General features: G+C 36.5%; 1 protein-coding gene across 2 annotated transcripts in view; it reads right to left on the bottom strand.

The window, feature by feature from the left end:
* Positions 1-168: 168 nt before the first annotated feature.
* The window catches only part of LOC117390885 (probable carboxypeptidase X1), a 102,183-nt gene continuing 89,150 nt past the window's right edge, over positions 169-13,201 (bottom strand). Inside the window, exons 2-13 of one of the 2 annotated variants that reach the window (XM_033988692.2) lie at positions 10,998-11,107; positions 9,907-10,046; positions 9,209-9,293; positions 8,952-9,102; positions 8,493-8,578; positions 7,890-8,013; positions 5,736-5,932; positions 5,038-5,229; positions 3,648-3,942; positions 2,703-2,842; positions 2,496-2,598; positions 169-1,452 (exon numbers count right to left, since the gene is read on the bottom strand). In XM_033988692.2, coding sequence (XP_033844583.2) covers positions 1,106-1,452; positions 2,496-2,598; positions 2,703-2,842; positions 3,648-3,942; positions 5,038-5,229; positions 5,736-5,932; positions 7,890-8,013; positions 8,493-8,578; positions 8,952-9,102; positions 9,209-9,293; positions 9,907-10,046; positions 10,998-11,107 — 1,970 coding nt within the window. In that variant the 3' untranslated portion in view covers positions 169-1,105. Of the gene's footprint in view, positions 1,453-2,495; positions 2,599-2,702; positions 2,843-3,647; positions 3,943-5,037; positions 5,230-5,735; positions 5,933-7,889; positions 8,014-8,492; positions 8,579-8,951; positions 9,103-9,208; positions 9,294-9,906; positions 10,050-10,997; positions 11,108-13,201 lie in introns of both variants that reach the window. The other variant, XM_055231072.1, reaches the window with a different exon arrangement.

Genomic DNA, 13,201 nt, shown 5'->3' with positions numbered 1-13,201 from the left:
TATTATCATTATCACAACATAATACTCTAGTTACATGATATACCTCAAAATACATCTTTTTAATGATTACTTACAGCTAAATGATTTCACTTTTATTTTATTGACATTTGAATGAATTCAGGCATTAGGTGTTAATGTATTTATCAAATACACACTGTGACACAAATGTACATTGTACATTCAGAAAATAGTGACAATATTTATTTAACTTTTGCAGTCTGGCTGGACCAGGTCAAACACTGTCAAAGTACAATTATCAGTCCTGCTGACATTTAAATCCTTAACTCTTCACTGTTTTCACAGAAGCAGTAAAACGAAGAACATGGCACCAGAGTCATTATTCTACCCTTAAAAAGTCCATACCTGTTACTTTTTCATTTATTCGTTTGGATAGCAATCATAAAAAAGTTTATAGCTGGGGATTATAATTTGGAGTGGACCCACGCTCACAATGAGACATGCAAAAAATAGTATTAAAACTTAGATGACAAGAAGCAAGAAATATTAGTTAGGACCTGTTAAGTAGCCTGGAAGACGATCTGTGTATCCAGACATACATCAGGAGTTACAGTTTGGCACAAATTAGTGAGGTCTTTAAGTGCATACAACAGGTTAGACAATTTAACTAAAAACTAAACATGTATGCCTTTACTAAACCTCTTGCCTAGTTTCCAGTATCAATAGTTTGCATTTTTTTTGTAAAGATGGTAATTTTACTTCTTGGTTGAGATAAAAGTAATGTTACTGTTACCAAGCAACCATACTACAAACAAATTACATCTTTATTTCTTTTATGAATTTTTAAACTGACAGAAAATGAAGAGGGAGATTCCTTTTTGAAGTCATCAATACTTCCTGCAATGTTCAACTTTTTCCCAACTTTCTCTTACAAACTTCTACTTAACAGATGTCACGATAAATATTTACCACAAATACTAGCCCACCAAGTAAAGTAATAATTAGAAAAACATGAAAACCTGTCATATGCACTTGAAAGTTAGCAAGTCTCCAAAACAACCCTAAGTTAAGGCATGACCAAACTTCTATCAAGAGTGCCAACATTTATGGAGGGCACTTTATATGTCCAAGTAGTCTCTCGTCACACTTAAGCCCTCCAGAACCCAGCGGCCCGGGCCTTCCTGTTCAGTTTTCGGGCCTTTTGCCTCAGCCTTGGTCCCTCTCTCTTCTGGTTGATGACTTTGGTGCTTGCGCGTAGCTTCTTTAACCTCAGAGCCCTCACTCGGAGCTGGATGTCTTGAGGAATCTTACCACTTTTGGCTCTGATCTGCTTTAGGACCTCCGCAGGCGTTTTGGTTAAAGTGAAGTCGCAGAGAGTGGGATGAGGCTCCATGCCGACAGTGCAGCGGCGCATGGAAGGAAAGTAACCAACCGCCCAAACAACGATCTTATATTCACCAGGATTTAACAACCGCCAGTAGTCTCCGCCTTCAGCTGGAAAACCAAAGGACATAAGTGTTAAGGCTGTAAAATGAACTGAAATTAGGCCTGTCATGATGAATACCATATCGACTTATCGTTCAGTACATGTTAGATGGAACTATTATTTTTGGGGGTCAGTATTTATTGTGAATACTTTTTCTTTGCACTAGTGAGAATATTTAGTTTTTTTCTGCAATATGATAAGATTTGAGCTGTAGAAGAATTATGAACTTCTATCACTAATTATAGACACAAACTAACTACTTAAGTGTTTCATTCTGTTATTTATTTATTGCAGTTCATATTTTTTAACAATATTGCACATTTAGAATAATTCTTTGGGGATAATTCTGCTATGCCTGGATTGTGTCACAGCATCGTATTCAATTTGGTGATGCTGCCAAGTCATATCTGTGGAGAGGTGATAGGTGCAATAAAAACACCCATAATTAAATAAATTATATGTTTAATGCCATAGTGTAGGACATTCCAGGCAAAGCAATAACGTCTCCATGGAAACAAGCAGATGGTGGACCAAAAAGCACAAATATTGAAATTATTTAAAGTAACACAATCTCTCCTGCCAAAATAAAAAAACAAAACAAATAAAGTTCTATATTAGTAGGTAAAACCTGTTCTGAAATGCATGGTATTCTTGTATTAGTAAATCACAATTAGATCTCTCTCCAAAAACATTTATCTCTATTTTAAGGTAAAAAAAATAATACATTTTCCTTCTCTTATAGTATAAAGGTATAAAGACTTTACCATAAAGCTTATCCCATGTATTTTTATACTATATATACTGTATACTGTACTATCCTGTAAATTAGATACAGCATCAAATTTCATGTATCATCTTTGCAGAATTAGTAAAGTTTAAAAAAAAAAGTTAAAAAGCATAATTCATCATTTAGCAGCTTAATTTAAGACTTCAGTCACTTCCTATATATTTACATAATTAAAAAAAAATGCCATTAGGGGACACTGTTAGGAACAGACAACTGGACAGCTAAAAAACCTTTCTTCAAATAATTTACAGAAAAATACTTTACCTGATCTGATGTCATGTTCATGGTCATCCACTTTGATAATGGCGTCTGGGATTCCTTTTCTGGTCTGTTTGTCCCTGATCACTCCTTTGATCCCTCTGTGAACCTAAAGAACCAAAATATAAGACATATTATTAAAAAAAAACATTTGTTAATGATATAATGACTGATATAATGTTACACTGATTATCTTATTCTGCATTTTCTGACCTGTTCCATGTAGACGAGCAGAGACTCTTTGTTGTTCTCCCACTCGATCGGCAGCTCAGAGGCGTGAGGAAACTTATCACACGACAGCTCTACTGTCACCTCAAAACAGTTTGTGTGAAGGTAACTGAAGTCATTCATACCTGCAGAAAAGCAAAAACGAAGTTTGAACTATTAGCACTATTAACAATTACAGTAGTAGTTTAGAAATCGCACCAGTCGGTTAAATACTAAGAGTTCACAGCACTACACAGCAAGTCTGTTTTTCTTGTTCCTCAATACTCTATCCTCAATAATTAGAACACTGCCAAAAAGAAACTTAGTCTTCCAATTAAGATAAAAGAAAAATTGTATTCTGTCAATGAAGACATTTTGCTGCTTCTTCACTTCTGGTCAGATCCAAATAAGAGAATAAGGTGATATTTCCTGCACCTTGTTGTGTTTGTGCAATACTTGAACTTCAGCCAAGACATTTACTGGATCTCAGTATATTTCTGACGGATTGTAAAATATGATCTGGTGATTGCTATCAGGAGATTCGTTTTTTTTTTTTTTAAATTAATAATCTGTATTCTCCAGTAGTTACACCAAATTGCTCAGGGACTGCAAGTGTAAATCATTCACACTATAACCTTCGGACCTGCATCTTTCCTAGGACTTGGTTAATGTTTTGTATTGTGTTGTATATGTATATGTATATGTATATGTATATGTATATGTATATGTATATGTATGTGTATATGTATATGTATATGTATTGTTAATGTATTGTTGTGCACTATTCAAATAAAAAAATAGCATACCGTAACATTTTTGCTCGTATCAGCCAACCTCAAGCATTGATTAAGAGACTATCTGGTTTCATCTGTTAGTAGTGATGTTTGTGATATCAATAGTTTATGTAGTGTAAACTGTATCGTATTATATTTTCTTTTCTCCCATACTCACTTCCAGGAACAGTGTGCCAGGCTCCTCCGTTTATGATGTTGTTGTGCTGTTGGAAGTTCTCATAGTGGCACACGCGTCGGTCAGGGTTGGACATGACCAGGTTTGTGGAGGCGTAGACTGAAGCTAACCACCTGAAGAAGGCGTTGTCTGCGGTGGGCGTGTCCTCCTGAGGCGCCCAGTCCCGAGTGCAGTCGAACGGGTAAGTGACCACCAGCTCGCCCCCATGAAGGTTTGCACTCAGCACGAACGGAATCTCCTCCATCCAATTTATCACAGCTCGAGTTTCAGGGGCAACCTGAAGAAATGTTTACGTAAATCTTAATGAATCTTTAATTAAATTGCTACGGCAGTGATTCTCAAACTTGTCACACCTTGTCCTATACTAGAATTATTAGCCAAACTAGCATTATTGCAATTAGAACAGTATTAAATAGCGATTAAACCAGACTTAAATCAATACTAAAACCTAAATAAGCTGAAGCACAGAACTATAACCATGTCTAAGTATGGAAACTGGGGCTGATCTATTGAAACTGAATCAAACTGAGATCCAGTTCTTTTAAACTGTCAATGGGCAGAAGCAGCTCAGTTGGTAGTTTGTCCACTGATCTGATCTGAAGGTTGGTGGTGCGATTCCAGTTGTGTTTTTGGGCAAGGCACTTAACCTACCTAGCTATGACTGTATGTGGGAATGGGTGAATGGTTCCTTGATGTAAATCGCTTCAAGTGCCTTGAAGGTGGAAAGGCGCTATATAAAAATTGATTTTGGCCTATATCTTAATTGACGTTGAATGTATATAAGAAAAAAAACTTAACTGTATAGAAAACTATGATCTCTCAATCAAAAAAAAAAGATTCATTGTACTATATTATCTGGTCCATGAACCACACTATCTACACAACTTAACTAGGTCTAAATCATGCTTAAACTAGCTTTATCTGGGTTTACTTATTGGGAGTAGCATACACTTGACTACAAGATTTAGGTCAAATGCAGTCATGCAGTAGCTGGCAACCGCAGCATTCATTTATGTAACTGTAATTGCTATGGAAAATCTTTACTTTTAAGTTCAGATAATCTATTTAACTTAAACGGAGTACAGGCCAAAGCTGACAAAGCACTTTTTTTTCCTTTTGGTTCCTGGAAACATGTTGGAACCTTTTTAAAACAGCCACAACCAATGACTGATCTTTTATATTCACAAATGACTAAGCTTGTGAAGTTTATGTGGGTCAGATTCTTTGTTCTTAGTCATCATAGATAGCCCCAAGATAGCATTAAACCTAGCACTCTGCAGAAGTCTAGCCAGCAGTTTATTAAGGATGAATAATGTAGAAAATTCTCACATATTTGAAACAAAACAGATACAGATGCTTTATATGTCCCCACCATGGCGTCCTCTTTGGTGTAATACTCGGGCATAGGGATGTAGTGGTTGGGAACTTTGGATTTTTCCTGGGCTTTTGTCAGCGCCCGTTCCTGAGCGTTCCACATGATGTTGTTCAGATCTGGAAAGTTATGGTTCAAGTCGATTCCCTCGTAACTGTAGCGACCATCGGCCCAACCTGCCAGCTCGGAGCCCTGTAAAGATAACAAACAATATCAGCTCCAACTAAGGTTTAGTATATACCATAGTACATTGATATTAAACTTTAAATGGATACATGTGTCTTTCAGTTAATCCCTGGAGACTTGTGTAAATGCATAAACATCACCTGTCCATGTTAAAACATAAGGTGACAAAGTGCTTTAGACCTTCATCAGCTGCATTTTGCACTATATTCACCTTATTTTTTTATTGCACTTACATGTTTTTTATGACAGTACAGTACTTCTAAAACTTTGGTGTGGCTTTGCAGTTCAGGTTTTTTATTCCTGATTTATAAAGAGCTGTTTTCTTTTGTATGTAACCTGTACAAATAGCCTAGTAATCAAATCTATCACTTTCTATTGTAGGAATATATTATTGAGACCTTTGTTGTTAATCCTTATTTTATCCCCAAGTCTACAACAAAAGATCTCATTGTTGTCAAGATATGTTACTATCAAAATAATATATTCAAGAAATGTAGTGGTCCATTACGCACCTTCTTATAGGCCTCTTCATATCCGTCGGGGTTCATTGACGGAAGCAGGTGAATCCTCGTCTCTGTTATGAGTCTTGCAATGCGCTGGTTTCCCTTTTTAAACTCCCGACACAAATACTGCATCAGGTTCAGGACCAGCTCTCGTCCCAGGGCCTCGTTCCCGTGCATCCCGGCCACGTAGCGGAACTCCGGCTCACCTGCCAAAAGCACAAAGAGGAAACTTAACACCACGTCAGCATTTAGCCAAAGCACACATGAAGGAATCTAGATGGACTCAGTGTCCAGACAAAGCATTACAGCGAAGTGCAGAGGGTCATGTGACAGACAGCTACTCAAAACAATCAGTAGGAAAAGTTTAAAGCAATATATCTTAATGTCTCCAGGCCAAGAAACACATGACAAACAAAATTGATTATCAAATATATCTAAAACATATTTTTAATAAAGGTATTGTAAAGTTATGATTCATACCAATTATATTATGAATTCCCCCACATTCTTTCTCATCAAAAAAGGAATTAAGGATAATAAATGAGTTGTTAAAGGTTCACTTTGTAGCTTTTCTAATGAGGTGATAATGCTTTACCTATAATGTTCCACAGATTGGAATTAAATTGATACATATTCAATTTATTCAGTTACAGGTGTTGTTTATGAGGCACCCTGAAAAACTATAATTCTTACACTTAGCAGGGTCAGCTCCGTAGATCTGACCTGTAACTTGGGCAGTGACAAGCAGATGACGCACTCTTCATCATAAAAGTTGCATAGAGAATCATAAAATATAAATGCATACACTATACTGTAATATATTGTTTGTCTGTATTGATTGATCCATCTGCAATAATGACATCTTTGTTCAACCAGTGAGGACAGTGGCACAATCCTGTATATTTCTGTCCTTTAAGCTTTAGTTAATTGGGCAGTGGCTAAGAAAGATGGGATAGAACAAAGAGATATTTGAAAAACTGCTGAGCAAAAAGACGCCCTGTAAGCTAACTTTTCAAAATCATGAAATGTAAGAACAAGAAATCTGAAGACAAAAATGAACCATGATAGAAAAAAGTATCCTAAAAATCAAAGAAACACATTTTGATAATTAAACAAAAGGGGGTTGTATCCTGACAAGACATACATGAGTTCAGAAAATTGCGTGTTATTTAACTGACCATGATATGTAACTGAGAAGTCAATGTAACTTAAAACAGCTGTCATTGCCCGGTTAAGTGTTTGCAGATGGACAAATGAACTGGCAGGAAAATCCAACAGATTCTGCTGAAGCCACAATTCTCTGTTTGTGAATTTGGTTGGAACTGATGAAAGAAAAATCAACAAAGACCTTTCCCCCAAAGACAGGAATAAAACATAAACCACTCAATGGCAAATGTTTATAAACTGGTGGAACAAGGCAGCTGAAAGGTTGATAAGATAACGAAACCATGCAGCAATACTAATTTGAGATGATTAAATAAGGCTAAGCTATACTAACTTTTTCTGATAAACTATGAGGATCTTGAACCTAGACTAGTCAAAAGTCAATAACAATGACAAGATACTAAACGATGCTAAATCTAGTATCAGAGTGAGTTATTCATTAAAAGAAGTTTTGATACTAAAAACTTTCACAATCATTTTTACAGGGAATCAGTCTGTGGAAAACATTAAAACGTTCCAAAACATGTTACTGTCCCTAAAACCTTTTTTCCAAATAATCTGGGATAATTAGCCAAGTATTTCATTTTAATCAAAGTCCTCCCTTTTTATGGTTGATAACTGAAGGAAATGTGAACAGTTTGTCTATTTTCAGGGTTTTGGCTGTAACTGCTTTGTTTTTGTAAGACACTCCATCCTCCCTGTGAGGCTGCACAGACATGTCAGTGTAAACAACAGGGGCCCAACTTAAAACCAGACACTTTAAGATCTGTAGTGCAAAGAACACATGCTTTCTCAGCTGTGTACTATTATTAAAATACTACTAATAAGTCATGCAAAGAAGACAAAACACTGTAATAACATGGTTAAAAGCTCATAAAAATCAATTTTACATAATTTGTCCCCTTTAAGTCCCCTTTTGCTTTGTATTCAGCGAACTTTCCAAAACATGAAGTTGCCCATTGTTTATACTGGTGGAGATATAGTTGAAAGTTCACTGACCTAGTTCATGTTTTCCAGGATTATCAGAGAACTCCATGACGTACAGTTTGAGACCCTGGTAACTTCTCCCAATGGTGTAGATTCGAGTGATGTTTGGACACTCGTCATGCACCGACTTCATGAGCTTTAGTGATAAAAATAAAACATTTTAAACCAAAGATAAAGCCTAAAACTAGGCCTCAAATCTTTAAAGATGCAAAAAAAAAAAGATGCACTGTGTAACTTTTTTGGTGGAAGATCTAGCATTTGTAATTTTCTCCATAGAGATGTTGTTGCTTTGCTCAGAAAGTTCCACAGTGTGATATTAAACATATAGTTTAATGGAGACAAGCAAGTGATACTATTCTGAAAAGTCAGTCCAAAGGAGAGGCTAGCCCGCTCACAGTAAGATTGAATGTCTTTTACGACATTTTTGAGCAGTAAAAACATTTAAATGTCATACATTGGAATAAAGCTATAAGGTAATAATGTAATGGGAACCAGTATGTTTCGGATGCCCTACCAAGAATGTTACATAGTGCTTTTAAAAAATTAAGGTTCTGAATAAAAACCAAGGCATTAGCTTCAGGGAGAAGACACTTAGTCAGTGTTACTCATCCGCACCGTTCTCATATCTTTGTAGTTATGGTGTCTGAAATCCAGATTGTCTTTATAGTCACTGTCCTCTTCTGCGTAGATGTTTGAAGGATCTGAAATGTAAGTAGTTTTGAGATATTGGTGATAATAAATAAAATACAGACAACATATCACATTATACCACGGACACATTAGACACAAGCAAATCCTCCAGTCGTCAGCAGGAAAAACTTGCAAAAATGGTTATTCTAGACTATTCAGCAGATATAAAGTCCAACATTTATAATGGTTATTGAATGCATGGCCAATCATTTTTTCCAACAGTTTCAGCATTGTAATTATCATGTTCTAAACTTTTTACAAAAAACTAACTTTTTGACACACAAAGTTTGTAAACATAAACATCAGTACGGTGCTTCAGTACCTTGTGATAGCCTTGTTCAACTTAACATGGATCTTATAACTGTTTGCGTTGGTCATACTCACCCTGAACCTGACAGCCCAGTATCTCAGCTCTGAGGCAGATGGTCCCGTTGGAGTACCAGGTCTGAGGGTTGATCCGGATGTAACGAGCCACAGTCGGGACAGGGAGCAGGGCCAGAACAGGGATCTCTGTGTGCTGGTTTCCAATGAATATCTGAAGAAAAAGGTTGGGCAATTTTTTGAGTATGAATTTTAAAAATGAAAATAAGCACATTGTTTTGGATTTGTCAGTGATAGAACAAATGCTGGTCAGTTCTTACCGCCTCCTCAGTGCCGTTCATGCAGGTTTGCCACTTCACAGAGTCATTGCTCAATTGCACTTTGTAAGTTTCAACAAAGTCCCAGCTGCAGGTATAAGGGCAAAAGGGGAGAAGCAGATGACATGAGTTATCAATACTTGCTTAAATACAAAAAGATACATTTAAATATATTGTATTAAATACATTTTCACTATACAAGTAAATGGTGTGCGCAAACATCACATTGCTACAACTAGTATTAGTTTATTTAGTAGAGGCCAAAACCTTTATTGTTCTTAGTAAATCAAATAGAATAAAGTAAACAAAGTATCCCATAAAACTGTTGAATAGATGTGTATAGTTACAGACAGTGCAGATTGTAGTGAAGGGGATAACAAACCCATTATCCTTAAAAAAAAAAACATTTGGTTTAGCTGCCTAGAGCCATGTGCAAAGCTTACATGAATAAATATTATTAATAATTTAATATTGGCCCTATGAATGCCTTATTCATGGGTTTCCGGCAAATGATTCCTTCCAGATTTGAAGGATTTTGAGGGGACCTTTCCTAATTCAAAATATAAAACACTTTCAAATCATCAGTCTTCTCGGGATGGAATCGAGCTGTTTTGGATGTCAGATTTGATTATATAATTTTACATGAATAAATACATTATTGCTCATACAAATGCGTTATACAGTGTATAGCACTACCTGACCTCCAGATGGAGTTTCTTCCTTGCAGAATGACTCCAGTGAACTTAGTGAGGTGCAGTGCATCCACCTCCAGCCACTGGTTCTTGTCTTTGTGTCTCGCGCACCAAGCTCCATCATATCTGTCTCCGTCCTCAATACCAGACTGAACACCCACAAAAAGGAGACTTGAATCAGCTGTAAAATGTATTGCAACCACAAAGCATCCATGCAAACCACTCCTGGCTCAACATTGGTATGACACAGTTCATTCCCAGACCCATGCTGGGTTCTATATTAGTGCTTTGTTGTAACTTAATTCTTTTTTAATCCCAATTTAAACCTCATTTAGTCCTTCTGGAATCATAGGTTGGGATGAGTCTGTGGTATAGCCTTGGTTTAGTTCTGGTTTAGTGCTTGCTTTGTCCATTTTGTATTTTTTTGTTAAACCCAATATATCCACTGGTTTAAACTTTGGTTAGCCAAATGTTTTACTGATGTTTGACCATTTAAGTGTTGCACAAGATTTTGACCTGATTGTAAAATAATTGCTTTCAGATGCAGATGGGGGGATGGGGAACACATTACACAGAAGTGCTGCCCCTGCATTTGACAGACTGGGTCAATACTTGGTTTAATGGTCAATCTAATGGAGTCCATATAAAAGTACAGAGAAAGAAAGTGGGTCTACTGCCAACCTGGTCTCACAGTTTTCAAAATAAAAGTTACCAGCAATAAGGTAATTTTACTCTGTATCAGGCATGCTAAACTGAGACTGTTGTGATTTAGAAAAATAATAATAAAAGCAAAATGATAATACTGTATTTAAAGGTATACTATATTACTTTTCTGGTGGAAGGCCCACCACCTGCATATCTCTTTGGCTGAAATGTCCCATAACATGACATTAAGTTTATCTAGCTCCACGGAGAATAGCCGTCAGTACTACCAGACCATTTTACAGGTCAGATCTGTTCAGAGGAGACATGCTCACAGAAAAGAAGTCATCAAATATCGATATCAGCTAATACAAATCATATTGGACTATCCCTGTTTGATATATGTCAGCAACCCAAATTTAGTCTTATCCAGTATTTGATGACTAATTAACATGTACCTGTATATTAAGTCTGCCCCTGTGAGCCCCCAGACCAGTCCGTAGAGATGAAGACGCCCTTATCTGACTGTCATGGACCCTCAAAGACTCAAGACCCAGAGGCGGACAATCTGCAAGATGAACACCACAAACATTACTCCAGTCAGCAAGTTTTTTAAAAAGAGTTGAAGGTAGTCGATCAATTACAATGAATTTACGAGATTTAAACTTCTCATTGTTGTTGAAAAATGTCCATGCTGATGATTATGGATAAGGGCTTGTGATTTGTAGTATGCAGATTGTGATTAGATTTGTAGTATGTTTAATGGAAGGGATAGACTTGAAACCCATCACTGTTTTCTCTATGAAAAAGTGGGTTGGCCATCACTCTCTGTTAGAAGAAAACAGCACCGTAAGAAATGTATCTTCAAAAACTGCCAGAATACCTCACCTGCTTGTTCATCATTGACACTGGAACATTCAATACCAGATCACATGTCTGCATGAGGCTAAGGACTGGCTGTACCAAAACTGAGACGGGAAAGTGGGCTTTTAGCTGTTTTGCATCACAAAAATTGAAAACACTTCCAAGGAAAAGCAAAACTTGATACCTTGGTGGCACAATCGAAATTTAATAATCTGTTTTATACACACACCTACACCTGTTTTTAATGTTTTATATGGACTTGTATACGGTACGGTTTTGTTTATTTTTCTGCTTGTATTGCATTTTAAACTGGGCACCCATGAAAAAGAGAGCCCAAGTGTTCTCATTATGTTCCCCTGTATAAAGATAAAGAAAGAAAAAAACAACAAAAAGAAAAAGTATTCTTCTGATCAAAGTGCACATTGCAGGAACAAATATTTGAGAGATAAACTAATACAAGAATCTTACGCATTTCAAAAAATAACAAAAAGTTCCCCACTAGTACAAAGAAAAAGTCCCCACAATAAATACTGACCGCCAAAAAAGTATCATTCCATCTGTCATATATTGAACGATAAGACGATATAGTGGTTATTGTGACAGGCAGGTATCTCCTCTCTCCATAGGGTTCATGCTTGCTATAGTTGGACAGGATAGAAACAGCACAGAAGGATTCACTGATTTAGCGTCCTGTTTGTTTCTACTAATTTTGGTCTCATATGGATAACTCAAATCTGCAAATTATCTCCACCAGTTTGGTTATTTTTACTGTTACATAATGTAAACTATGCTGAATATAGGATTGTTATTCTGTACTTATGCTAATATATACTTCAGTGTTGCAATGTAAACAGGAAATGGAAGTGGGGCGCTGTTATATCATTACATTCCTGATATTATCAACTTTAAATTCAGACCGCTCTACTATTTTAAAGGGCCAATATTACTCTATCTATGATCTATATTATAATGTTTTTCCTCATCACAAACCTACCTGGATTTGTGTTTTGTTTCATTCACACATCTTAAATACACAAACCCCACATATTTAGGCTGTGTTCTTCTCTGGAAGTGGAAATGGAAAGCGTTCACCTTGTGATGTCATGTGGTAATACAGGAAGTGCTCCACTGTGTTTTTAAACTCCATACACCTTTCAATAAAATCATTTGGATGATTTCAGCCCTTGAACTGTCAATCTCTACTGAACAAAAGGTAAAAGGAGCTGTTAACTTGAAAATCACCTTCATGACATCACTAAGTGGAACAGAGCATTTTGGCCTAATAGGACAGGCAAATAAAGCAGGGTTACTCAAACATGTGTGAATGAAACAAAACACCACTCTGGGTATGTTTTTGATGAGGTAACAACATTATAATGTGGCTTAAAATTTACAAGAGTTACATTTCCGTAATATAGGATCTTTAAGGGCTCTAGGAGATTAAACCACTCTTTATTTAAGTCTATGATTGCTTAAGGAGATTTCTGAGATGCTGGGTCCCGGTAGGAAAGCAAGGAATCCATGTGAATTATGCTTTTGTTTAGTTAGTACTCCACTGATGCCGGGTTAGTTCAGGGGAAGTTCAGTCAAGTGGAAGTGTGTACGGTCCAGTGTAATTTGAGACAAGTTTGAGGGTTAAAGGCAAAATCTGCAGGATGAGGTTTACAGCTGTGAGGCATTTTACGACTCTGTGAAAAAACATAACATTCCCATCGTCCATCAAATCTATGACAGAACAAAATATCTATGTTCACCTCAGGAGTTTTTTAAGGAGACAACTTGTGTAACCTTTAAGCAC

The sequence above is a fragment of the Periophthalmus magnuspinnatus genome, chromosome 22, assembly GCF_009829125.3.
Source record: "Periophthalmus magnuspinnatus isolate fPerMag1 chromosome 22, fPerMag1.2.pri, whole genome shotgun sequence".
NCBI lineage: Eukaryota > Metazoa > Chordata > Actinopteri > Gobiiformes > Gobiidae > Periophthalmus > Periophthalmus magnuspinnatus.
Note: the sequence above shows the minus strand (reverse complement) of the source record. Positions and strands in the feature narration are given on the sequence as shown.